The 27,129-nt window shown below is 49.0% G+C and overlaps 1 protein-coding gene across 1 annotated transcript in view; it reads left to right on the plus strand.

Moving 5' to 3' along the window:
• Inpp5d (inositol polyphosphate-5-phosphatase D) overlaps positions 1-27,129 on the plus strand; it is a 128,544-nt gene that overhangs the window by 86,972 nt on the left and 14,443 nt on the right. The window contains exons 10-20 of the mRNA XM_045148158.1: positions 10,076-10,182; positions 14,214-14,316; positions 16,273-16,469; positions 17,126-17,243; positions 18,643-18,739; positions 19,371-19,509; positions 20,952-21,060; positions 21,239-21,327; positions 23,278-23,359; positions 24,640-24,729; positions 26,860-26,973. Of these exons, the coding sequence (XP_045004093.1) occupies positions 10,076-10,182; positions 14,214-14,316; positions 16,273-16,469; positions 17,126-17,243; positions 18,643-18,739; positions 19,371-19,509; positions 20,952-21,060; positions 21,239-21,327; positions 23,278-23,359; positions 24,640-24,729; positions 26,860-26,973 (1,245 nt within the window). The remainder of the gene's footprint in view (positions 1-10,075; positions 10,183-14,213; positions 14,317-16,272; positions 16,470-17,125; positions 17,244-18,642; positions 18,740-19,370; positions 19,510-20,951; positions 21,061-21,238; positions 21,328-23,277; positions 23,360-24,639; positions 24,730-26,859; positions 26,974-27,129) is intronic.

Genomic DNA, 27,129 nt, shown 5'->3' on the forward strand with positions numbered 1-27,129 from the left:
GTGAGACCCTACTTTGAAAAACCAAAACTAAATAAATAAATAAAATATTTAAAAAAAAAATAGAAGCGTGGTATGGTGGATGGAAGGATCGAGATCATGCAGGGGAGAAATGGTCTCTTTCTACCATCTGGAGTTGGTGGCAGAAACCAGGCCAGATTGCTAAGAGAAAAGTAAATGGATTCATTTCCTATAAGGTTTTCTGAGTCATGGGAGCCCTCATAGGGAAGTGAGGCCCGGAAGGAAGAGGGCTTGAGCAGTGATGTGGGCCTGGTCTGCGGAAGGGAGGAGAGCTCAAAGATTGAGGACAGCAGGGCTGTGAGCTTTGTGGGGCAGGGCAAGGAGCTCCTCCAGGCCTGGACACTCAAGGCCCTCTCCGATGGCTTTGTCCTGGGAGCTCTTCCCTCCAGGTATGGGCAGGGCTCCTGTCACATGAAGATCATATCACCTGCTCAGGGGAAGGTCACAGAGTCCTTCCTGAACCTCCTGTCCCCTTTCATTTCTCACATTCTTTCAACTTAAAGCTATCCTATAAGTCCAATTGTCATGTTTTGGGGCAGTGGGTCCTAAGCCCCAGTCAGTGGCCAGCACAGTGAGGTGTCAGCAGCCCAGGAGTGATTCCCAGCGGGGCCACTAGTGATTTAGGTCTGGTGCCCTCAATTCCCTCTTCTGGGGCTTCTGTGAGGCTTAAAAAGTGATCATCAAGGTACATGGCACCTGGCATCAAGGGAATGCTTGGTACAGCACACCAATGTACCCCACTGCACATGTACCCGCTCTTCAGAGTGTAGGTAGGATAGCGGATGTTTTTTTGCAATGAGTGGCACACCGTTATCCATGATTATGAGGTATTGCCCACTGGAGTGAGTTGAGCCCATGGGCATCGAGGCTTCTCTGGCCTGCTGGTTACCATTTCATCCATCTTTGTCTGCTTATGGAAGTCAAGGATGCGTGACATCACAGAGCATCCACTGCCTGCGCACCTGCCACAGAGCAGGTGCAAAGGAGACGGATCTAGACACTTAGGGAAGATGCACTCTGTGCAGAAAATAATCAGATATGAACTAACAATGTGCCAGATGCTGGAGAGATGGCTCAGCGGCTAAGGTGCTTGCCTGCAAAACCGAAGGACCTGAGTTCGATTTCCTAGTACCCATGTAAAGCCAGATGCACAAGGTGGTGCGTGCGTCTGGAGTTCATTTACAGAGGCTGGAGGCCCTGGGATGCCCATTCTCTCCCACCTGCTCTAATAAATAAATAAAATATTTTTTAAAAAGAATTTGCCAGAGCAATAAAGTCTCTGGTAGGAGTTTAAATAGGAAGACAGGTGATCATGAGTCAAGACCTCCCAAGAATATATCATTTGAGCCCAGAGCTGAGTGGGAAGAAATCACTGGCTGTGCAAAGACCAGGGACAGAGTCTCTGGGTAGGTGCCGAGGTGGGTCAAATTGAGCATGGTGAATATGGAAGCTGGGACATCAGGGAGCAGAGGATGGACAAGCGTGGGGTTGCACTAAGTTCCCACTGGAAAGTTCTGAGCAGGAGTGTGGCCTGATTCCCCTTGCTATGCTGAGCAGAAATTTTGAAAGGGGAGAAAATGAGGATGGGGACCAGTGAGGAGTCTATGACAATAGTCAGACAGGAAGTGGTGGGTTGGGTTAGGGAGATATGAACAAAGTAAGACTGTTAAAAAATAAAGAGCCAAAGCCAGGTGTGGTGACAGATTCCTTTAATTCTAACACTCGGGAGGCAGAGATAGGAGGATCGCTGTGGGTTCAAGGCCAGTCTGGGACTACAGAGTGAGCTCCAGGTCAGCCTGAGCTATAGTGAGACCCTACCTCAAAAAAAAAAAAAAAAAAAAAAAGACAAAAAGTGAAGAACCAGTAAAGCCTGTTTGTGGGAGGGATGGGTAGGGGCAATGGGACAGATGTGAGAAGAGCTTCTGGTTTTATTTATCTGATATGGGAAAGTGGGCCACTTACTGATCAAATAGGCTGTCACATCCTGGAAGTAGCCAGTGTCCCGTAAACAGATGCCAAGAAAAACTAGAAGTTCAGAGGAAAGGCAGTTTGGGAAGTCCTGGCACATCTGGTTGGCTGTGGTGGGACTCATGGCGTGGAATGTTGGGACACTTGCTGCTGCTGGTGGTGAAGGTGCTGATGAGATCCCCAAACATGCATGATGTCCACCCACCATTTCTGCTCAGTGAGACTCCTGCTTGAGGCAGCGTTGGCGCCACCTCCCTTCCAGATGGCAACAGTGAGACACAAAGAGAATGGGGGATAAAATGGAAGAAATAACTAGAGAGCAGATGGGTAGCAGTAACCAACTTATGGAAAAACAAAACTTGGGCTGGGGAGATGGCTTTGCGGTTAAGATGCTTGCCTGCGAAGCCTTAGGACCCATGTTTGACTCTCCAGGTCACACATAAGCCAGATGTACAAGGTGACTCAAGAGCACAAGGGCTCACATGCCTACAAGGTGGCACACGTATCTGAGTTCAATTATAGTGGCTGGAGGCCCTGGCATGCCAATTCTCATTCTCTCTCTCTCTCTCTCCTTCTCTTGCGCTCTCTCTCTCTCTCTCTCTCTCTCATAAAAAAGAAAACGACTTTCAGCATGCGATAGACACAACAGACACCTGATATCTCACATAACTCACGATGGGCACGAGGGGTCCCTGGAAGTGACAGTGGGCCACACAAGCAAACCAGATGGAATTTGTTACAGAGTGGTACCTACCAGATCTCGCTACTCCACACAGCCAGGGGCTTCTCGACCAGTCTGGCAGGAAGCTGAGTGTCTGCTGTCTTGAAGAGGTGAAGGACTGGAGAGGGACAGGAAATCTTAAAGAAAAATAACTTAAGAACTATGGCTTTCGAATGCAGAGAGCCCAGCCTTCCTTCCTACGTGCTGCTGTAGGAGGTTGGGAAACTTACGCAGCCCGGGGGCCAAGGGGAAACAATACTGCCATCGAATGTTTCCCCGTAAGTCAGCCCATGAGATCACCCAACAGAAAAGTCGTGGTCAGACACCACGGACACCGTGACAGTGCAAACAAGGGTCAGCCAGGCGTGGGGGACCCAGGAAGAACTGGACTGTGGACCAGCTCTAAGTTCAAATACCATGGGCTTGTCTATGTGTGGGCTTTTAAAATATATTTTGTTTTATTTATTTATGTGTGTGTGTGTGTGTGAGAGAGAGAGAGAGAGAGAATGGGCATGTTAGGGCCTCCAACCTCTGCAAATGAACTCCAGACACATGTGCCACCTTGTGCATCTGGCTTACATGGGTCCTGGGGTCTCAAACCTAGGTCCTTAGGCTTCGTAGCAACCGTCTTAACCACTAAAAAATCTCTCCAGCCCATGTGTGGGTCCTTTGAGACAGGGTCTTAATGTGTAATCTAGACTGGCATCTCACTGTGTAGCCCAGGCCAGCCTTGAACTGGCAGTGATCCTCCTGTCTCAGCTTCCCAAGTGCTGAAATAACAGGTATTACCAAACCTAGCTGCCATCGTGGTTTGTTTTTGTTTGATGAGATTTTTCAAGGCAGGGCCTCACTCTAGCCTAGGCTGACCTGGTATTCACTCTGTAGCCCCAGGCTGGTCTCAAATTCACAGTGACCCTCCTACCTCTGTCTCCTGCCACACCCAGCTCATAGTGACTTAAATTATGAGACACAAGGACTTCATCAACCAGGAGAAATAGCCACAACATATCAAGTATCTACTTGATATGAAAGGCTATTTGGCAAAATGATATAAATGGCATACTTCATTTATTTTTTGAGACAAGGGCTCAATATGTAGGTAAGGCTGGCTTCAAATTCACCATCCTCCTGCCTTGGCCTCCTAAATGCCAAGATTAGACATGCACCACAATACTCATCCTAGAATTATGTTTATTTTTAAAGATATTTTCATTTATCTGTGAGCAGAGAGATAGAGAGGATGGGCATGCCAGGGCCTCTTGTTCTGCAAACTCCGGACACATGTGCCACTTTGTGCATCTAGCTTTATGTGGGCACTGGGAAATCAAACTCAGGCCAGCAGGCTCTGTAAGCAAGAGCCTTTAACTGCTCAGCCCTTACGCTTCTCATTAAAAACATGGGTGCTTAATTTGAACCATGCTTTATTTACACTTAATACTTTAAACTAATGGGGTGTAGGTTGCTTATGTAATGTTAGAAAAGTTCAAGAAACTAATTAAGAAAGGATCTCGTGATGACTTCTATTTATCCTTCATACTTTTCGCTCATTTTTCCTGGGTCCCAGTGGCACAAAAAACAGTCTTGGTCCTTTCCTGGGCTGTAGCCAATGGGAAGGGAAGACAGCTTTAAATGAGGGTCCCAGCATTGTGGATGGTGCCACACGAAGAACCAGCATTGACTGCTTCAGACCTGCAACGCCAGCCATTTCTCAAGTCCACCTCGTAATTGCAGACCAGGTCATCCTGACAACACCAGCTCACAGAGCTGTAATGATGGCTTCTTTACTGGAGCCTGTCTTTTTGGTGGGGATGGCTTGGGATTTCATGTCTTGGTTTCCCTCAGGGTCTGACTCTTCTGAGCTGGCAACAGGGGAGGTTCAGTGGGGCACTGAAGCGAAGAGGAATAAAAAGACAAAACCCATGGGGGAAGTAACGTGGATAAAAATTAGACCAGGAGGTAAAAAACAGAAGGGAATGAGCAAAAAAAGGAAACAGAAGGGAAGAAGGACAACTTGGGGAAACTGAGGCAGGAGGATCAGGAGCTCAAGACCAGCCTTGGCTACATGAGAACCCATCTTTAAAAAGGTTTTTTAATTTAATAAAAAGAAATATTAAAAATAAAAACTCAAAAAGGGATGGAGATATAGCTCAGTGATAATGTATAGTACCTATTATGTACAAGGCCCTAAGTTCAAGACCCACTGCCTAAAATAAAATAAAACTTCAGTAGAGGGCCAGAGAGATGGCTTAGTGGTTAAAGTGATTGTCTGTGAAGCCTAAGGACACTGGCTCAATTCCCCAGGACCCACATAAGCCAGATGCACAAGGGGGCGCACGCATGTGGAATTCATTTGCAGTAGCTAGAGGCCCTGGTGCACCCATTCTCTCTCTCTCTCTCTCCCTCTCTCAGTTTCTCTCTCTCTCATAAATAAATAAAATATATTTAAAAACCTCAGTGGAGGGGTAGAAAAACAAAGTTGAGGAAAACTTTCAGAAGGTAGAATAAGAAGACAATTTATGGTAGGAAATAAGAGCAGTGGTGGGTTTTGCTTTGGGGGGGGTGGTAGGAGACAGAATCTCACTGTGTAACCCAGGCTGACCTGGAACTTTCTTTTTTTTTGGCTTTTTGAGGTAGGGTCTCACTCTAGCCCAGGCTGACCTGGAATTCACTATGTAGTCTCAGGCTGGCCTCAAACTCACGGCGATCCTCCTACCTCTGCCTCCCGAGTGAGGGGTTAAAGGCGTGTGCCACCATGCCCGGCTCTGAAGCTTTCTATGTAGTCTAGGATGGCTCCTACCTCAGTTTCCAGAGAGCTGGGATTACAAATGTGCATGAGTACCAGGCTAGTTGGCTCATGCCAAAAATAAATGTCAATAAAAGAAAAGCGGGAAGCAGAAAGTTCACCAAAGAATTCAAGCAAATGTCTTGCTGAAGGCGCACGTTTCCAGGTTGAGACTTTCCCCAGTGCTCTGCACAGCAGAGAAGGGACATCGAGCATGGGGATGTCTCACAGCACCGGGCTCAAAGGTAAAGCCCTACGAACTTCCAGGACAAGGACGCATCACAGGCTGCTTGAAGGGCCCCAGGCTCCGGGATGTGTGCAGAGAACCCACAGGACTCGGCAGGTGAACACATTCGTGGCTGTGACTTACTCAACTCAAAGGACTCAAAGCAAAACCAGCCAAAGGAAAAGACCACATGGGCCGAAGTCTGGATACTTTCATGAGCTTCTGAGAGCTCTCTGGGTGGTCACATCTGATGGACGCACTCAGTCCCCTAAGCAGTTGTGACAAAAAAGTCTACCGGAGACTCTCATTAGAGTCTCATTGCCCAAGGTTTGATTTGCAGTTTTGCACGACCTTGTGCATGCCAGCCAAGCACTCTAGCCCTGAGCCACACCCCCAGTTCCGTGGTTTTAACTGGGGGCTGGTCACATCATCAACAGCCTCCGCCTGGCAGGTGCCCACAGCCAGCCTCCCAGAAGGAAGAGAGAGACTGTCACATTGCACAGTCCACATAGGTGCCATGAGCACTCATCAGTTCTGGCAAGGCGGGGACCCTTCTGAAGCCCAAGTTCCCAGATGCCATCAGCAGGACAGCCTTGCAAGCAAGCCCTTCTAGGGAGAAATCGCGTGGCTGCTGTGTTAATGCTCCTTCACACAGGTGAATCAAAGCATCATTTTATACCCGTGATTATGTAAATTAGAGATGATGGAACAGGGTGTTCAGAGTTGAGAAAAGATTATTTCACATTTTCAAACTCTGCTAGTTAAATGGGAGGTGGGATTCTCAAACACACAAGGTCTCCGAAACTTCATTGCCCAATACAGCAATGGAGGAAAGGTCACACACAATACCTGATTCAAACTACACTAGAACCGTAGTGACAAAAACAGCATGGTCTTGGCACAAAAACAGGCACAGACCCATGCAATGGAATCGAGGACCCAGAAATAAACCTACGTGGCTACAAGCTATCTGATTGTTGATAAAGTTTTCCAAAACACAGTGGAGGTAAGACTTAAATGGTACTGGGAAACTGGATATGCACATTCAGAAAACGAAAAAGACTCCTATCTCTCACCTTGTGCAAAAAAGAACTCAAAAAGGGTCAAAGACCTTGATGTAAGGCCTGAAACTTTGAAATGACTAAGGGAAAACTGGGAGGATGCTTCCAGATTGAAGGACAGGCAAGGACCTTCTGAGCAGACTCCAGTAGCTCGGGATGTGCTAGCAAGAACTGACCAGCGGTGAGCACGGAACAATCAAGCCTCTTCACAGCAAATGAATCTGTTCAGAGTGGAGAGAGAGCCTACAGAAAGGGGGAAATCTTTGCTATCTGTACATATGGCTGGGATTGGAATCCAGAATATATAAAGAACTAAAATAAAAAAAATAGTAATCCCAAAAAAAAGAAAAGAAAAAAAAATTAAAAAAAAATAGTAATCCAATCAGTGAGTGGGCAAATCAATTCACTGGTCAATTTAAAAAGAAGTACAACTAAACAATAAATACATGAAAAGATTGTCAACATCCCTGTCTGAAAAATGCAAATCAAAAATGCACTGAGGCTGGGCGTGGTGGTGCACGCCTTTAATCCCAGCACTTGGGAGGCAAAGGTAGGGGATCTCCATGAGTTCGAGGCCACCCTGAGACTACATAGTGAGTTCCAGGTCAGCCTGAGCTAGACTGAGACCCTACCTCAAAAAAAAAAAAAAAATGCACTGAGATTCTCGATGGATATCTTCAAGAAACCAAAGGAGGAGGGAACCCATGCACACTCTTGGTGGGAATGTGACTGTCACAGGCATGTGGAAATCAGTATGGAGGTTCCTCAAAAAAAATTGGAAGGAAAAAAACTCTGCCATATGGTCCAGTTCTAACACTGAAGGACTGAAAGTCAGCAATGGTAGAGAAAGCCACATACCTGTATTTATCATGGCATTTTCATGATCTCCAAGCATAGACTTGGTCTAGGTGCCCATCGACATATGGATAAAGGAAAACAAAACATATATCCATACACACACACACGCGTGTGCGCGCACGCATGTGCGTGCACAACAGAGTGTAATTCAGCCATAAAAAAATGAAATATGTGCAAGAAAATGGTTGGAGGTGGAGGTCATCGTGTTATGTGAAAAACTAAACATCCCATGTTCTCTCTCATGCAGAATTGAGAGAGAGAAATAGGAGAACTGTTAAGAGGATTGGGAGAGCGGAAGGAGGGTAATGAGCATGAATTTGATAAGATCAAAGTATGTTCTGTGCATGTCTGAAGGTGTCATAGGGAAGACCATTATGTTGTGCAATTAATATTTGCTAATAAAAGATATGTTGAAAACTTATTACCCAGTCTTCCTTTCTGGGAAAGCTACTGAAGATGTTACTTCAACAAAGAAAAGGTTAAACAGGGAAAGAGAATGACAAGGAGCCTGTGAAACAAGCCCCACAAGCGACACGTAGCAGGACTCTGAGAGGCCCGGGAAAGTACTCAGTGGGACAAAGACAGCGACAGAAATGCTGAGTCACGTAGAAAGTGAGTTACAAGGGGCTGAGGAGATGGCTCAACAATTAAAGCACTTGCTTGCAAAGCCTGATGACCCAGACTAAATTCTCCAGTACCCCCATAAAGCCAGATGCACAAAATGGCTAAAGCCAAAGACCCTGGCATGCCCATAATATCTTTTGTCTCCTCTCCTCTTCTCTTGTCTCCTTCCTCTCCTTTTCTTTCCTCCTCTCCTCTCCCCTTCCCCCTCTCTCAAATAAACAAGTAAATTTTAAAAATTAAAAAAAAGAGAGAGATTTTCAAACTGGTCAGAGCGTTTGAAGTAATGAAAACATGTGGCATGGGGCCAGGGTCAGAGCTCAGCGTGTGTGAGGCACCGAGTGAGCCCCCAGCACCACAGGAAGAGGAAGAGGAGGCAGAGGAGAAAAGACCTGGCAATCACACAATTATCAACTCAGGAAAATAAAGAGCAACTTTTCTAGAAAAGCAACAGGACTGGTTTGTCAGAGGCCTCCCCACAGCCCTAGCAAACGACCAAGTATCAGCAAAAGTAAGATGCGGGCATTGGAAAGATGGCGGAGAAACTGAAACCATGCACTGGGTTGGAGTAAGAAGGGAGGTTGGACTGGGTGTATGAAAAAGAGCCAAGCCTCCATCTCCCATAGTGGAAGCCAATGTGTAATAGCAATAGTTAAAATGGAACCTTCAGGGAATGGCAAGCTGAACATCATTGGGGAGTGTGTGTGTGTAACATGGAGGAGGGCTTCAAGAGAAACCATTAGAGGAGTTGGAATCGGCTGCCTTCAGTAAGCAGGGCATTGGAGGGAGCTGGAGGAGAGGGGTAAATTGGTAACAAAAATCTTACTGGGGCTAGAGAGATGGCTTAGCGGTTAAGGCCCTTGCCTGTGAAGCCTAAGGACCCAGGTTCAATTCCCCAGTACCCATGTAAACCAGCTGCACATGGTGGCGCATGTGTTTGGAGTTCATTTGCAAAGGCTAGAGGCCCTGACTCACCCATTCTCTCTCTCTCTCAAGCTCCCCCTCTCAAATAAATAAAAATTTAAAAATATTTAAAATCTTACTGAACAGTTTGACTCAACTGTTGATGAAAATGAAAACTAAACTGTTCTATTAAATTGATGTACATTAAAAACTAAAGCGGGGCTGGAGAGATGGCTTAGTGGTTAAGCACTTGCTTGTGAAGCCTAAGGACCCCGGTTCAAGGCTCGATTCCCCAGGTCCCACATTAGCCAGATGCACAAGGGGGTGCACGTATCTGGAGTTTGTTTGCAGTGGCTGGAGGCCCTGGCGCACCCATTCCCCACTCTCTCTCTCTGTGTTGCTCTCAATTAAATAAATTTAAAAAAAAAAAAAGAGGGAAGGAGAGGGTCAGTGGAGTTGCAAAGAGGGGGAAGGTAAAAAGATGGGTGGAGGGCTGGAGAGATGGCTTAGCGGTTAAGCGCTTGCCTGTGAAGCCTAAGGACCCTGGTTCGAGGCTCGGTTCCCCAGGTCCCACGTTAGCCAGATGCACAAGGGGGTGCACGCGGCTGGAGTTCGTTTGCAGTGGCTGGAAGCCCTGGCGCGCCCATTCTCTCTCCCCCCCTCTATCTGTCTTTCTCTCTGTGTCTGTTGCTCTCAAATAAATAAATAAAAAAATAAATAAATAAAAAATAAAAAATAAAAAAAAAGATAGGTGGACAGACGGTCTCGCTACCTTGCTCTGGGTACCACAGTCCCCACGTGTGCCTTTGGGGCTTGGCGTGGGGGTCGGAAGGGCAGGTACCTGGAACACGGTGGATAGTTGGACATCCTGATGAGGGAGCAGATGAATAGCTGAGTGAGCTTCTGTTTTTCTCAAGTCCTGCAGCTGATCAAGTCCCAGAAGTTTCTGAACAAGCTGGTGATTCTGGTGGAGACAGAGAAGGAGAAGACTCTGCGGAAGGAATACGTGTTTGCTGACTCTAAAGTGAGTGCAACGGGCCTTTTGCTTTCTTCCCTTGCCTTTTCTAAATGTGTGTGTGCGTGTTCATGCATGTGGAAGCCAGAGGACACCTCAGGTGCTCTTCCTCAGGAAGGAACGCTGTCCACTTGTTTGAGACAAAGGCTCTCATTGGCCTGGAGCGCAATTAGGCCAGACTGGCAGGTCACAGAGATCCCCTGTCTCCACCTCCATAGTCGGCCTTGGAATTACAAGCATGTGCCACCAAGCCCAGCATTTTCACATGGTCTCGGGGGATGGAACTCGGACCTCATGCATGTGAGGTGAGCACTTTACCAGTTGTGCTATCTCTCTTGCCCAGTGATGACAGACTCCTAAAATGGGCCATTGTGATGTGCTAAGGGGGCCACGCATCGTGCCGTCAGTTCCCTCTCTGCTCCACTGTCTCCAGCCGAGAGTAGACCCTCTCCGTCACCTGTGCTTCACCCAGTGCCAACCTGGCTCAGAGGCTCTCTGTTATCTGGGCTGGACGTGGGAGTTTTCATCTTGCAAGAGTGTACCTGCCAGTACTGGCTGCTGGAGGAAGAGACACTAGGAACCAGGGGAAAACCCCAGGTGGGCCTCTGTGCAGCCAGAGACAGGTTTTGCTGGCCTGGATCATACCTCAGAAATTCCAGCAATGGGCTGGAGAGATGGCTTAGCGGTTAAGTGCTTGCCTGTGAAGCCTAAGGACCCTGGTTCAAGGCTTGATTCCCCAGGACCCACGTTAGCCAGATGCACAAGGGGGGCGCATGCATCTGGAATTTGTCTACAGTGGCTGGAAGCCCTGGCGCACCCATTCTCCCTCTCTCTCTCTGCCTCTTTCTCTGTCGCTCTCAAATAAATAAATAAAAATAAACCAAAAAAATTAAAAAAAAAAAAAAAGAAATTCCAGCAATGGGCTGAAACCTCACATCAGCACCTTGCGGTCCATATTGCTCCACGGCGCTCACACAAGGCAGTAAAAATGGCTCAGAGAATCACATGTAGCTAACTCGACATGCCAGGCACTGGGAGCAAGGGCAAGGGAAGAGGGCACCCAGCGCAGGCTTATAAAGATAGTCCCACCACGTGCCCAGCCTGATCCTACTTCCACCTGTCCTGGGGATGAGTGTCAGGGTACAGTGGTAGACATTGGCTGTGATGAGATCTGGGGGTGCCACAGCTGGCAGGAACAATAGAATGGGGAGCAGACAGGGGCTAGGAGGTAGGGAGAAAGCTCACTTGGCTGAGCAGCACTCTGGGTACAGGATCATGATTCCAGAAAACAGTTAGCTCTGCCCCAACGCTGCAGACTTGGAGTGGTTCAGACACTGACTCCTGCACCATCCCCATCGAAAGGCAGGTTTCAACAAAGGGCCATCATTAAGCCCTGGGGACTGGTGTCTTCAGAGCGAGGACTATTGACACGGCAGTCAGGAGGCTAAATTGGCTGAAATTGCTGACTTTGTACACCTGAGACAGTCAAACATGAGGCCTTTCATGGAGGAGAAATTGCAATTTCATGTGTCTTCACTTAAAGTCAGCCCACCTACCGATTGTCGCCTAAGAGAGGGACAAGTCAGCCTCGTGACCCACTCTGGACCCAGGAAAAAAAGAATAAGGAAACAGGACTGAGGTAGCTCTCCTCTATGCTCGCTTGTTTTTACTTAGCTTCTTTAAGTTTTCTTTCAACACATCACCTGTTCTCATCAGTGAAAATGTAGCAAACACAACAGAAATTTAAAATAAAAGTACCCACGGCTGGAGAGATTGACTCCGCAGTGAAAGGCACTTGTTTGCAAAGCCTGATGGCCTGGGTTTGATTCCCCCAGCACCCATATAAAGCCAGATGCACAAAGTGATGTGTGCCTCTGGAATTCATTTGCAGTGGCAAGAGGCTGTGGCACGCCCATTCTCACTGTGTCTCCCTCTCCCTCTCTTTCTCTCTCTCTCTCTCTCTCTCTCTCTCTCTCTCTGTGTGTGTGTGTGTGTGTGTGTGTGTGTGTGTGTGTGTGTGTATGTGTGTGTGTCTGTGAGTGTGTGTGTGTGTCTCAAATAAATAAATAATTTTTTTTCAAAAAGCACCCATTTACCACTAGTTAACTCTGGATTAGACCCTTGGTTTTTGGATTTTTTTTGACAACTTCCATAATTACAGACAATAAACCATGATAATTCCCTCCTCCCCCCACTTTCCCCTTTGCAACTCCACTCTCCATCATACTCCTTCTGCCTCTCAATCTGTCTTTTATTTTGATGTCATCATCTTTTCTTCCTAATTTGATGGTCTTGTGTAGGTAGTGTCAGGCACTGTGAGGTCATGGATATCCAGGCCATTTTGTGTCTGGAGGAGCACATTGTAAGCAGTCCTACCCTTCCTTTGGCTCTTACATTCTTTCTACCACCTCTTCCACAATGGACCCTGAGCCTTGTAAGGTGTAATAGAGATGTTTCAGTGCTGAGCACTTCTCTGTCAGTTCTCAGCACCATGGTGCCTTCTAAGTCATCCCAAGTTCACTGCCATCTGAACAGAGAAGCTTTTCTAACCAAAAGTGAAAGTAGCATTAATATATGGGTGTGAACATTAAGAGAAGTGCTTACCGGGAAGTTAGTATATACATTTAGCCACACACCAACAGGTGTTATACTCCTAGGGCTCATGACTTCCCCTGTCATAGGTTTTCAGTATCAGGCAAGTATTCCCTCTAGTAGAGCGTGCCTCCAGTTCAATCAGAAAGCAGTTGGTTTCCCCCATAACAGACATGCCCCTATTGCACCTATTGACTCATTTGGCCTGGCTGGCCAAACTTAAGGCTTGCAGTGTCCACTGTTGTTTATCTCCACTGGTGATTTCTCTCTTTCCCATAGAATTGCATGCGGGGTAGCTTTTTCCAGCTTTCTTTCAGCTAGTCTACATGGAGGAAGTTTTCAGCTCAGCTCCAGCAGGATTTCTCCGTGACCTTGAAACCCAAGTGTGTGAAGTCTTCAGCAATAGGGTCTTAACCATCTATTCCTAAAGGGACACCAAGAGCCTTGGCAATGGTCTATAATGTTTTGGGGGCATCATGGACCTCTCTGACCAACAACTCAATGGAAGGTATCCCATCCCTGGCACTGAAAATTTTTCTAGTAACAATCTCTATCTTCTCAGTGTGCCATTGTCCAAAAATTAGGTTTTCATATGACTTATCCATACCCTCTTAGATTTTGATTAGCCCTGCTTTTGCCCTTCCTTTACTCAGTCTCTTCCCCTGACCTCACTTAGGCCTTTCCACCCCCTAATAATAAGCTTTACTTACATATATACAATACCATCCCCTTAAGGTTTTGGATTCCTGAGGCAGGCTCTTGCTATACAGCTCTGGCTGGCCTGGCACTCACTAGTAGTCCTATCTGGCCTTGGACTCATGAGAATCCACCTTCCTCAGCTTTTCATGCACTGGGATTAAAGGCGTGAGTCACCATCCCTGGTTAGATGATTTTTAAAAAATAAAAATGTAGAGATGCCATTTATACCAACCATGTTTGCCACGAAGCTTTTCACACTTAAGAGACTATATCACAGCCACCTCTTTATGGATATTTCTGCACCATAATTTTAAGATGTTGTGGTATTCTCACTTATGGATGGTCCACAATACAATTATTCATGAGTCCCTTACAGTTGGACGTGCTCTGGTGACGTGATACTGTGATATCTTTGTGCAGCTCCTGATTTTTATCTTTGAGTCACATCCTTTCTGGGTCTGAGAAGCCACTTGCTCTTTTCTTTGGATGCATGCCTCCAGGTGGCCATCCTGCAGGGTTAAACTGACTTACACTCCCTTCAGTCAATGGAACATGCTAACTTTAAATAAGGGCATACAACCTTTCAGGTTGTACCATATGAAGGGGCCAATGTTTGGCAGTTTTGGGTGTACAAAGTCAAAGGACCAAGTCCTTTGCATGTTGTAATGTGCGGGGTGGAGGCCCTTTGTCACAGGGTGTAATGTGCAGGGTTGGAGACCCTTGTCAGTGTGTCTGTCCTTCCTCCCCAGAAGAGAGAAGGCTTCTGCCAGCTCCTGCAGCAGATGAAGAATAAGCACTCAGAGCGGCCTGAGCCTGACATGATCACCATCTTCATCGGCACCTGGAACATGGGTGAGCCCCTTCTGGTCTGCCTTCCTGCCTGTGCATGTGCAGACGGTGTGAGGGGAAGACAGCTGTCCTGCCAGGTCCCGGGCTCCATCCCATCTGTACAGCCTCCTTCAGAAAATTCCACCTGAGATGATGAACATAGAGAAATGAGCTCCCAGACCAATGAACCCAAAGAGTAGCCACAGTGGGGAGCCCCCAGTCTGGAAGAAAGAAATCCAACTCTGATTTATCTCTAGAGTGAGACAGATCAGCAGATGGATAGATGGATGGATGGATGGATAGAGGATGCCCAGTTGAGTTTGAATAGCATATAAATAACAGACAAGTTTTTAGTATACATGCTTAGCTAGAAATCAATGCCTAGAGTATATGCTGATGTGTTTATATACTAAGCTTATAAATACACTAAATAATTAGCTTGGCATGGTGGCACACACCCTTAATTCCATCACTTGGGAGGCAGAGGTAGGAGGATCGCCATGAGTTTGAGGCCACCCTGAGACTCCATAGCGAATTCCAGGTCAGCCTGGGCTAGAGCCACACCCTACCTCAAAAAACAAAAAATAATAAATAAATACACTAAATAATTTAGTATAAGTAATCACCTAGAAATAAACGCTAAGATATGAAATATGTATATTGGAGGCTAAATATACATAGTTCTATGTTAGCATATATTGATATGCTAAAGATGTGCATTGTGAGTTATGAATTATACCGAATAATATTTTGGTTTAAGTATTCAGCTAGAAATAAATAGAAGATGTCCAGTAAATCTGAAGCTCAGATAAAAAGCGGTCGCATGGGGCATATTATTCTAAAGCACTCATTTGTCAGAAATTCACCCTTACTGGGTATCTTAGTCTCTTATGGCCCTCAGGGGTTAATGCATGCGGCACAGGGACCTCTCTATTTTCCCACTCTTGGCAGAGAGCTGTTTTGGTTCGGGCCAGGCCATCAGGGCACCTCGGGGGACATCATTGCACAAGGGCAAGGGCGCTCTTTCCACAGAAGACATGTGGGAAGAGCCTGCTGGGGCTTTGCTACAGAGGGCAGGGTGGGAGGGTGACCTCAATGGTGACCCCAGTACTGCTGTGCCACTGGGAGCCCTGGGGAAGCAGAACTGAGCACTGATTGATCCTCTAACCCTATGCTTCTGACCCCGTGAGTTGAGACGCATCCATTTGAAGGAGGAAATAAGAATTTTCTCATCCTGGGCTGGAGAGATTGCTCAGTGGTTAAGGCACTTGCTTACAAAGCTTAACAACCTGGGTTCAGTTCCCCAATACACACATAAAACTGAATCCACAAAGTGGAACGTATGTCTGGAGTTCATTTGTAGTGGCTGGAAGCCACTCTCTGTTTCTCTTCTCTTTGTCTCTCTCTCTCTCTCTCTCTCTGCTTGCAAGTAGATAAATAAATAAAATATTTTTTAAAAAAAATTTACTCATTCTTCAGGGCATTGCCTTAATGGAATTGCTTTGACTCACAGTTCAAAATAAGGGGTGCAGGAATAGAGGAGGGACACATTCTCCCTTGAACATCTGCTCATCTCAGCTCTGGGCTGGTATGTCTTTTCCAAGAAGCCTTTGTGGCCTTCCTGCAGCAGGACAGCAGCCTCCAACCTGAGTTGTCAACTCACTTGGCCTACTCACCACCTGAGTGACAGGGCCACACTTCACGTGTTACTACCGCCCCTCCACCTAGAATACGTCATCCTGTTCCATTGGTTCTGGTCTCCTAGAGGTGTTTCTGTTCTGGAAAACTTCATGTTTCCTTTACAACGACATTCACTGAGCTCTGACTGCAGCTGGCATTGTGGTCATATTGGCAGTGGAGATATTTGCCTCGCTGGTGTTGCATTACCATGTTCCCCTTCCCTCCCCCATTTTGAAACCCCCTGATGTCCTTAACCTGACATGCCTTTGACTCACTCAGTGTTGGGTTTTGCTGTTAAAGGTAACGCCCCCCCTCCCAAGAAGATCACGTCCTGGTTTCTCTCCAAGGGCCAGGGAAAGACGAGGGATGACTCTGCCGACTACATCCCCCATGACATCTACGTGATCGGCACGCAGGAGGACCCCCTGGGGGAGAAGGAGTGGCTGGAGATACTCAGACACTCCCTGCAAGAAGTCACCAGCATGACTTTTAAAACCGTGAGCAGCTGGCCGTGTCCGGGGTGGGGAGGTAGTGAGCTTTGCCAGGCACCTCAGCCATCAGTCGCCTCTCCACACCCAAAGATGTCTGAGAGCTCCGTGGTCCCACACTGTCACAGCCAGAGAGGTACAAGCCCGGGTTATGTTCCCAAATTGCTGGGGTCACTGGGATAGCCCAGAAGGTGTCTGAGTCCTCCGCCTTCCCCTACTCCAGCTTGGAGGAGGTAATCTTTCCTCTTCTGGTGGCACCAGTTCTTCTCTCTGAGGCGCTCTGTCTGTTTGTTGGACATCAATAAAGATTACAGACAGGGGCTGGAGAGATGGCTTGGCAGTTAAGCACTTGCCTGTGAAGCCTAAGGACCAGGGCTCGAGGCTCGATTCCCCAGGACCCACGTTAGCCAGAAGCATAAGGGGGCACACGTGTCTGGAGTTCGTTTTCAGTGGCTGGAGGCCCTGGCGTGACCATTCTCTCTCTCTCTCTCTCTGCCTCTTTCTCTCTCTCTCTCTCTATCGATCTCAAATAAATAAATAAAAATAAAAAATAAAAGATGATTACAGACAGGGTTCTCCACTAAGAGCAAGGGCCAGGAATATCGTGCTCTGGGTCCCAACCCTGCACGTCAGCAGGGTGCCACAGCCTTGTCCCGCCCTGCCAGGTGGCCATCCACACGCTCTGGAACATCCGCATCGTGGTCCTGGCCAAGCCGGAGCATGAGAATCGCATCAGTCACATCTGCACGGACAGTGTGAAGACGGGCATTGCAAACGCCCTGGGTGAGTGGGAAGGAAGGTCAGCCCAGTCCTCAACCTCAGCCTCCTCCTTACCCTTCCCCGGGAAGCCCCAGGATGTCCCCAGACTAAACCCTGACAGTACCGTCTTGGAATCGTTCAGTCCTGGGCAAACCCAGATGATTGGTTCCCTTGGCTAAAACTTGCCCAGGGTCTATAACAGCTCTGGAGAGATGGCGATGATGGAGATGCTGTGTAGGTCTGCAGGGGCTCCTGGGCTTCCAGATATGACAAGCCCCCAGATGACATCAGTGCCCATGAATTCAGGGACCCCACTCTCAGCAAGAACCTAGCACAGGGGTTTGGCAAACAAGTGCTGGAAAGGGCCAGATGATGACTGCCTCAGGCTTTGAGGGCCTCATGCAATTGCCCATGTCTGCCACTATCACCTGAAAGCTGTATGGTCCACAGGATACATGAATGAGCAGCTGTGGACCAGAGACTTGCCTCACAAGCACAGGCTTGAGTTGGCCCCAGGCTACCAGCCCAGTCTAGATGCCATGCGCCAGGTCAGAGTTGGAAATGATACCAGCACTGACTCGCTGGGTGCAGAAAAGAGAGATGGGCAGATGTGTGAGAGTGTGAATGTGTGGGTGTCAGCGACCAGCCTGGGGGCAACGCGACACTGGAAGCGTGTGTTTGTTTGTGAATCTACGTGAGTGCCAGCCCATATTAAGTGTGCACGCTATCTGTGGACGTGTGCTTATGGACACATGAGTACACATGCCTATTTTGTGAGCGTGTGAGAGCCCATGGATTTGTTTCAGCATGTGCATGGGAATGCCCAAGTACGTGAATACAAATTCAGGGCCGTGGGAGGAGTCCCAGCGAGGCCAGTGGGTTCTGACCACTGAAGCTGGAGATAGGATAAGGTCTCACGGAAAACAGGAAGTAAGATTGTTCCATTTGAACGTGACAAGCTCTGGGCTTTTATACTGATAAATGTCCAACTGTCTGTATCTACACCCACTCATCCCTCTTTCCTTCCTGCCACAGTGGCTATGTGGGCCTGGCTTGCCTTGTTAGGAGCCAATGTCCTGCTACCCAGAACTCCCCTGCAAGGATTTCAGCCCTTTCGGGGCCTCCTACCTCTCCCACTGGCCCCTTCCCACAGCATTGCAAATTACATGTCCCTGTCTGCCTGGTACGGTGACCACAGCAGCTCCCTTCTCTACCTGGAGAGAACCCTAAGGCTGCCAGGAGACACGTGCTTGTCCCTGGTGTGTCCCACCCCGAGTGACCTGACTGCCTTCTTCTCTCGGTCCTCCTCCTAACCTGCTTCTCTCTCACACTCCTTAATACCGTTAATATCCCATGTCCCGCCTCAATCTCCTGCAAGCCTGTCTGTTTGATATCTGATTCTTCTCCTTCTTCCCTCCCTTAGGGAACAAGGGAGCTGTGGGGGTGTCGTTCATGTTCAATGGGACCTCCTTGGGGTTTGTCAACAGCCATTTGACTTCCGGAAGTGAAAAGAAGCTCAGGTAATGGGAGTCACTGTGGGCGGGTTCTTGGCCCAGGCAGGGTTCATGACCTGCTCAGCCCTGGCATTGAACCTCTGGGTCTCTGTGGCCTGTACCAGGACAACTGTAGCATGCCAGGCGCCTCGGATATATCTAGAGGACAGAAATGAACGACTTTTGAGCCTTTAACATAATAGACCTCCAAAGTCTGCCCCATTTCTAAAGGCAAAAACCTCACCCATTGGGGGCATTCTTACAGATCAAAGCCCATATTGGCCGGCCGTGGTGGCATACACCTTTCATCCCAGCACTTGGGAGACAGTGGCTGGAGCATCGCTGTGACTTTGAGGCCAGCCTGAGACTAAATAGTAAATTCCAGGTCAGCCTAGGCTAGAGTCAGACCCTACCTCGAAAACAAACAAAAATATGTCTGCTGGTGACCCGTTCATGATGACAGTTTCCCCTTCCCTGCTTGGGTAGATTCCTGCCCAGCTCGGTGTTCCCAGTTGGGCCTGTCCAGCACACTCAGGTAACCACTGTAGCAGGGTGACTGTCTCACGTCCCCACATGTTCCCCCTGACTTCCTGCCATGATGGAGTGAGGTGCCAGTGTCTCTCACTCCACGTCCCACACTCTTGTTTCCTTGCATCAGGCGAAACCAAAATTACATGAACATCCTGCGGTTCCTGGCCCTGGGAGACAAGAAGCTGAGTTCCTTTAACATTACTCACCGCTTCACCCATCTCTTCTGGCTTGGGGATCTCAACTACCGGGTGGAGCTGCCCACCTGGGTAAGGAGGGTCTGCCTTGGCTGGGGTTGCAGGGGACAGAAGGGTTAGGTCTGAGCAGACAGTCATAGAAAGGACCACCCCTTGGTGCTGGGACAGAAGCTCCCCTCGGAAGCTCTATGGGGTGCCCATCGCTGGGCCTCGCCCTTTCTGGACCCTTCCCCTTTGTCTGCTTCCCCTCAGCTGCTGTGGGTGCCCCTCCCGCCACCATTGCTCAGCCCCTCCGCTTGCCAGGGTCAGGAAAAGCAGGAGTTTGGGGGTGGGCGACTCACTTGTCTCAACAAATCATGGGGCTGCAGCGGATTGAATGCATCTCTCGCCTGCCTGTGGGAAGGGGTGACCACAAGATGAGTCTGGAACCCACATGGCTGTTTCTGCTGCTCCTGAACACAGAGGCAAGGGACAAGAGTATAGCCACGCCGAGCCTTCACTGTCCCCCTGCCCCACTGGGTAGATTCCCGCCCAGCTCTGCGTTCCCACTTGGGCCCCTCAGGCACGTTCAGGTTACAGCTGTAGAAAAGTGAGTCTCACAGACCCCCATGTTCCCTCTGACTTCCTGCCATGATGGAGCGAGGAGCATGTCCCTTCTGCCTAGAGATGGTCAACTCCCTGTCTCACCCCTGCTAAGGGACCTTAAAGATGTTTGCACTGTGGTCCCGTGAGGAACAATGGAAACAAATCAGGAAGTGACCTGACTTTATACACAGGGACATCAAGGGGTTATGACAACTGCAGAGAGTTAATTATATGTCATTGATGTTTAGGACTGAACCCAGACCACACACACACACACACACACACACACACACACACACCAGGGGTCTTTCCACGTGACCCCATGCCCCTCAACCACCTCTGGGCCTTTGGTCACCGCTGCAGCTCTCTGGACTGAGCAGGCGGGAGCATCTATGACCAGAGTGGCTGGTGCCCCACCACCCCTTCCTCACAAGAGGGCCCTGGGAAGCATCTGTCTCCCCTGGGAATGAGTGTGTGCACCGGGTGCATGAACAAGGCTCACAGCCTCACCCTCGCCAGGAAAAGGACATAGTACCTGGCTCAGGTCACCCAGGAAGAGGCAGGAGGAAGAGCCACATGACCCCACGTCCCACCAGTGAGGCGCTGACCCTGGGAGTTAGACCAGCTAGGATCAGGGAGGCCATTGTTTGGAGATTCCAGAGCAGGGCTTCCCCTCTCTCATGGGCTAACAGCCAGCGGTCCCTGTCCTCAAAAAGACAGCCAGGGGAAGCCAGGGAGATGTTCTGCCTGTCTCGCGAAGGACTGCACACAGTGCTACCAAAGCCATGTGCAGAAACAACAGGTCCGTAGGCAAATTTGGAATAGCTGGGAACTCGGTTGCTGTGATGATGGTGCACCAGGAAGCAGCTGCGCAGCTCCCAGGCCCACAGGGCCCCAGGTCGGGGTCTGACTGGGCGTCCTGCTTCCAGGAGGCAGAGGCCATCATCCAGAAGATCAAGCAGCAGCAGTATGTGGAGCTGCTGAGCCACGACCAGCTGCTGATGGAGAGGAAAGCTCAGAAGGTCTTCCTGCACTTTGGTGAGGAAGGCTATCTCTCTCTCTCTCTCTCCCCGCCCCCCCTCTCTCTCTCCCTTCCCCACTGTCTTCTCTCTCCTCAGGTGTCCCAACAGAGGAAGGGCTGGGTGTACCCAGGAGGCAAGGAGGCAGAGGTGAGTCAGAGAGCCCAAACTAAAAGAAAGCTGAATGTCTCTTTCAGAGGAAGAGGAAATCACCTTTGCTCCCACCTACCGATTCGAAAGACTGACCCGTGACAAGTACGCCTACACAAAGCAAAAAGCAACCGGGGTAAGTCCTTCCCGGCGCCTCTGCAGCCCCACTCCCCACCCTCCCTGCTCACTCCACTCCTCTGGTGTCTGTTCCCAGAAAGCACCCTCCATCACCGGGTAACCACAGCAAAAGCATCAGATTTCAGGGCTAGGGAGATGGCTCAGTGGGGAGGAGTGCTTGGGGTACGGGCAGGAGGACCTGAGTTCAATTCCCATGTCAAAAGCCCAACATGGGGCTGGAGAGATGGCTTAGCGGTTAAACGCTTGCCTGTGAAGCCTAAGGACCCCGGTTCGAGGCTCAGTTCCCCAGGTCCCACGTTAGCCAGATGCACAAGGGGGCGCACGCGTCTGGAGTTCGTTTGCAGAGGCTGGAAGCCCTGGCGCGCCCATTCTCTCTCTCTCCCTCTATCTGTCTTTCTCTCTGTGTCTGTCACTCTCAAATAAATAAATAAATAAAAATTAAAAAAAAAAAAAGCCCAACATGGTGTTTCTGGACAAGCTTCCAAACTCCAGGCACAGTCATGCAGGAAGGGATTTATTGAAGCTTACAGATAAAGGGGAAGTTCTGTAATGGCAGAAGAAGCTGGCCTCCTTTCACAGGCCCATGCAGAGAGAACAAGAAAAGGGCCCACCATCAGCACAGCAGACACACTTCAGCAACCCCAGACCGAGCTCCAGTGCTTTGCATCTTCAGCTGGGAATTCCAGATCCATCCCCACACCTTAGAGCTGTGCCTTAGGGTCTGCCCACAGTGACACCTCCTCCAGGATAAATCATAAGCTGAAATTAACTCCTGAATCCATGGAGGGGGCATCCATTGTCTGCAGCATGGAGACAAGAGAATCACTAGGGCTCCGTGGTCAGCTGGTGAAGGACTCTGTCTTAGGGAAATAAGGTGGAAGAGTAATAGAAAATGCCTAATGTCCTCTTCTGACCTCCATACACACGCATGCATCATATGTGCACATGCATGTCAAGACAATTAGAGCACTGGAGAGATGGCTTAGTGGTTAAGGCGCTTGCCTGAGAAGCCTGGGAACCCATGTTTGACTCTCCAGGTCCCACATAAGCGAGACGCTCAAGGTGACACAAGAGGACAAGGTGGAAATGGGTCTGGAGTCTGATTGCAGTGGCTGGAGGCCCTGGTGCACCATTCTCTCTGTGGGTCTCTCTTCTCTGTATCGCTAGTTGAAAATAAATAAAGAAAAACATTTTTAGGGCTGAAGAGATGGCTTAGCAGTTAAGGTGCAGTTAAGGATCTAGGTTCAATTTCCCAAGACCCATGTAAGTCAGATGCACAAGTTGGCACATGTGTCTGGAGTTCATTTGCAGTGGCTAAAGGCCGTGACGCACCCATTCTCTCTTTCTATCTGCCTCTCTCTCTCTCTCTAAAATAAAATAAAGTTTAAAGGGACATTTAGAAAAAAAGCCAGGCATGGTGGTGCATTCCTTTAATCCCAGCACTCAGGAGGCAGAGGTAGGAGGATCACTGTGATTTTGAGGCTACCCTGAGACTACATAGTCAATTCCAGGTCAGCCTGGGCTAGAACAAGACCCTAATTCAAAACACCTTAAAAAATAAATTAAAAATAAGCCATTTAAAAGGAAATTCTGGGAATTGGAGAGATTTCTCAGTGGTTAAGGTACTTGCCTGCAAAGCCTAATGACCTGGGTTTGATTCCGCAGTACCCAAGTAAGCCAGATGCACAAAGTGCTGCACACGGCTTGAGTTCATTCACAGTGGCTGAAGGCACTGGCATGCCCAAACTCACTATCTATATATCTATCTATCTGTCTGTCTGTCTATCTATCTGCTTAGTAATGCATAAAATATTATTTTAAAATTCCATAAAGCTTCAAGAACAGATGTATTTGAAGGTTGCAGACACCACCAGTTAATCTATACTTTATATTTTCTTATTTCTGAAAAGCAGTGGGCACCGTACAAAGCTGTGGTTTTCATTTCCAGATAAAGTACAACCTGCCATCCTGGTGCGACCGTGTGCTCTGGAAATCTTACCCCCTGGTGCACGTGGTATGTCAGTCCTATGGTGAGTGGGACACCGGGGGGGGGGGGGGAGCCAGACAGGTTGGGGACCTGAGTCTGTGTGTCTATAAAAGAACCCTCAGAAGCCCTACTCAGACAACCTGGAAGAGTTCGTGGTTCCCGTCCACCTTGGACTGTTCCATGACGGGAAGCCCTGCTCAGGGTAACATTGGAATCATGGAGTTCTTTTAAGAAAAATTGATCCTAGCTGGGCGTGGTGGCGCATGCCTTTAATCCCAGCACTCGGGAGGCAGAGGTAGGAGGATCGCGGAGAGTTCGAGGCCACCCTGAGACTACATAGTGAATTCCAGGTCAGCCTGAGCCAGAGTGAGACCCTACCTGGAAAAAAAAAAAAAAAATCGATCCTTACTTGTTTTTCTGTTTTTGTTTTTCTGCAAGCAGAGAGAGAGAAAATGGGTGCACAGAGCTTCCTGCCACTGCAAACAAACTCCGGATGCATGTACTACTTTGTGCATCTGACTTTATGTGGGTACTAGGTGAATCAAACCCAGGCCTTCAGGCTTTGCAAGCAAGTGCCTTTAACCGCTGAGCAATCTCTCCAGCCCCACCTTCATTTCTTTAAAAAAAAAAAAGAGCACAAAACAGGGGCTAGAGAGAGATGGCTTAGCATTAAGGCACTCACTTGAAAAGCCTAAGGACCTGGGTTTGATTCCCCAGTACCCATGTACAGAAGACCACACACATTTACAGAACTGAGACCCACGGTATTTCTGAAGCATCACAAATTCCCTGACAGTGGCATCCAAAGATCACCCTGGTCCCACAGTGAGCAACTCACAAGCCAGAGACCCCTGATGTTCAGCCCATGACCCTGGCTGGGCCTAGCCAGCTAGGAACCCAGTCCTGCCCCTCCAAGAGTTAGGAAATGGGCCAGAGGGTCACTGTGATTTTGAGGCTACCCTGAGACTACATAGTCAATTCCAGGTCAGCCTGGGCTAGAACAAGACCCTACTTCAAAAAACTTTAAAAAATAGATTAAAAATAAGCCATAAAAATAAGCTGAATCTGGACAGCTCATCTCTGCCACTTGTCAACTTGACACTCTGGGCAGGGGCTCCTCAGATACGGGTTGGCTGGCTGGCTGTCAGCAGGGATGGTTGAGATGGTGGTAACTCGGGACCCAGTGGCTAGTGGCTTCGTGGCCTCCTGGACTCAGGGTTCCCAAGTGCAGGTCTCGGCCTTCCTTTCTCTGGGTTTGCAGTGCATAGCTTGGCCAGAAGCATTTCTTCTTCGCTACTAAGAACCGCCTTCCCCTCCCTGCAGGCAGTACCAGCGACATCATGACAAGCGACCACAGCCCCGTCTTTGCCACCTTCGAAGCAGGGGTCACCTCCCAGTTTGTCTCCAAGAACGGTAAGCAGTGGGCAGCCCCAGCTCTGTTGTCCTCAATGAGGGGCTCTCTGGTTGCTGCAATTAGTTGTCAGTGCTGGATGGAGGCTCTTCCTCCCTACAGGCTCACAGGTACTCAGTTTCCAGCTCACATCACAATTCCAGCCCATTTCTTGCTCAGCTTGGCTTTTTGAAACTCATTTTGGTGTTGCCAAAAAAAAAAAGTGGGTAAATCAATGTTTGCTAAGGTGCGGGGCTGCACATCCAGATAAACAACCAAGTGCAGTAGTTTCCCACTATGCATGATGGCGTATTTTATTTAATCACATTTAAGTTTAAAAACTGAGTCTAATTAAAGAAAATATTAAGCTGGACATGGTGGTGCACACCTTTAATCCCAGCACTCGGGAGGCAGAGGTAGGAGGATCGCTGTGAGTTCGAGGCCACCCTGAGACTATATAGTGAATTCCAGGACAGCTTGGACTAGAGCGAGACACTACCTCAAAAAACCAAAAAAAAAAAAAGGAAAATATTAAGTAAATGTTAATGTGGATGTATGGGAAGTGGGCATGGTGAAGAGGGTGGCGGTGGGGTGTGGATGGCCGAGTCTCGAGAAACACTAGAGTCAACGATACCTAGAACTGCAGAGAAGTGTTTTAAATTGCCCAGCCCAGCTGTGGTTGCTAGGTTACCCTGGTCTCAGCAGGGACCAGGCATTCCTGGTAACAAGTCCATCCAGCCCGCAGTCTGGGTGATCAGGGAGCCACGTTGTCATCCCCTCTGCCCACTCCCTACTTCTGGGTAGCAGATGGCTTAGCTCATTGAGGAAGGCTGAGTATGGAGGACCCAGATAGGTCTCCAAAAGGCAGGCGAGACTGTAGGCTGGACCACTGTCACGCTCTTCCCCATCACTGGATCGCCTACCTGTGGGCCTGGAAATGTGATCTCTCTTCTCCACCCATCTTGATCCCTCTCCTGTCTCCATCCCAGGTGTGGCCACAGTGCTTTTCTAGAACACTCCCGGCCTCTAGGTTCCACTTCAACCCCTCCTACCCCAAGATCCTTAAAAGGGTAATTCCTATCACCTCCCCACTGTCACTGAGCGGGGCGTCATTTCCCCAGACTCTGAGACAGAACAGATCTGGGTGTTGTGTCTCTGAGCCCATGTACAAACTCTTTGTCAGAACTAGTGGGGAGTGGGCTGAGGAGATGGCTCAGTGCCTAAAGAGTTTTGCCTCATGGACATGAGGACCAGGGTCTGGTCCCCCAGCATGCTCACGAGTGCCAGGTAGGGGCGGAGGCCCACCTATAATCCCAAGGCTTGGAAGGCAGAGCACGAATCCCCAGCACAAGCTGGCTAGCTAGACGAGCTCCCTCAGCGAGCTCTGGGTTCAAGCGAGGGACTGTGCCTCAGTAGATACAGAGCAGTCAACGAAGATAGCCAATGTCAACCTCTGGTTTCCACGCACCTGTGCATGTGTGACTACACACTCACGTGTGCCCACATGCATATATACATATACACACATATGCACACACACATACAAAAACAAGTAATAGAAGTAGTGGAGAAAAATAGGTGTAGTGGTTCATGCCTGTAATCCCAGTACTTGAGAGGCTGAGGCAGGAAGATCAAAAGGTCAAGGGCAGTCTTGGCCAAATAGTGAGTTCCAGGCCAGCCTGGGCTACATAGTGACACTTGTTCAAAAGAAAGGAGGGAGGGAGGAAGGGAGGAAGGGAGGGGAGGAAAGGGAGGAAAGGAGAATGGGGAGGGGAGAGGAGGGAAGGGAAGATAAGAATGGAAACAGAACTAGTGGAGGGTTGCACAGTTTGATGGGGGGCGGGGGTCCCAAGGTCACAGAATTTTGGTGCCAAAGCTAAGACAGAGGCTCTCTTACCTCTACTCTGTCTGTTTGGTGCCTCACGTGGCCAGCCTGTGGCTGACCAGAGCGGCGGTGACCGTCCCCAAGGAAGCTCAGCTTAGGTGGCCGGCCACATCGTGCTCCTTCAAGGGGAACTTCCCCTCCACCTGGCTCTCCGTGCCCTTGCCCTGTAAGAGGACCTCAGCATGGGAAGCAGGCACCCAGAAGAAAGTGAAAGGCCCTCAGAGAAGGTGTCACTGCCCACCTAAAGCCCGTGTCTCCTCCGTCCCAGGCCCCGGCACCGTGGGCAGTCAAGGACAGATTGAGTTCCTCACCTGCTATGCCACCCTGAAGACCAAGTCCCAGACCAAGTTCTACCTGGAATTCCACTCGAGCTGCTTGGAGAGTAAGTCACTCAGAAAAGCCTTCCTTTACACGAGTGGGGCCTGGCATGCAGTGACCGCCAGCTCCCCGTCTCCCTGATCCTCTGCATGGCCTGGACCGCTGCCCTAGAGTTTGGGGTGACTACTAATATTCTTAACCTCTCTGACCCTGTGGGTAG

Source organism: Jaculus jaculus, chromosome 4, assembly GCF_020740685.1.
Source record: "Jaculus jaculus isolate mJacJac1 chromosome 4, mJacJac1.mat.Y.cur, whole genome shotgun sequence".
In the NCBI taxonomy this organism is placed as follows: domain Eukaryota; kingdom Metazoa; phylum Chordata; class Mammalia; order Rodentia; family Dipodidae; genus Jaculus; species Jaculus jaculus.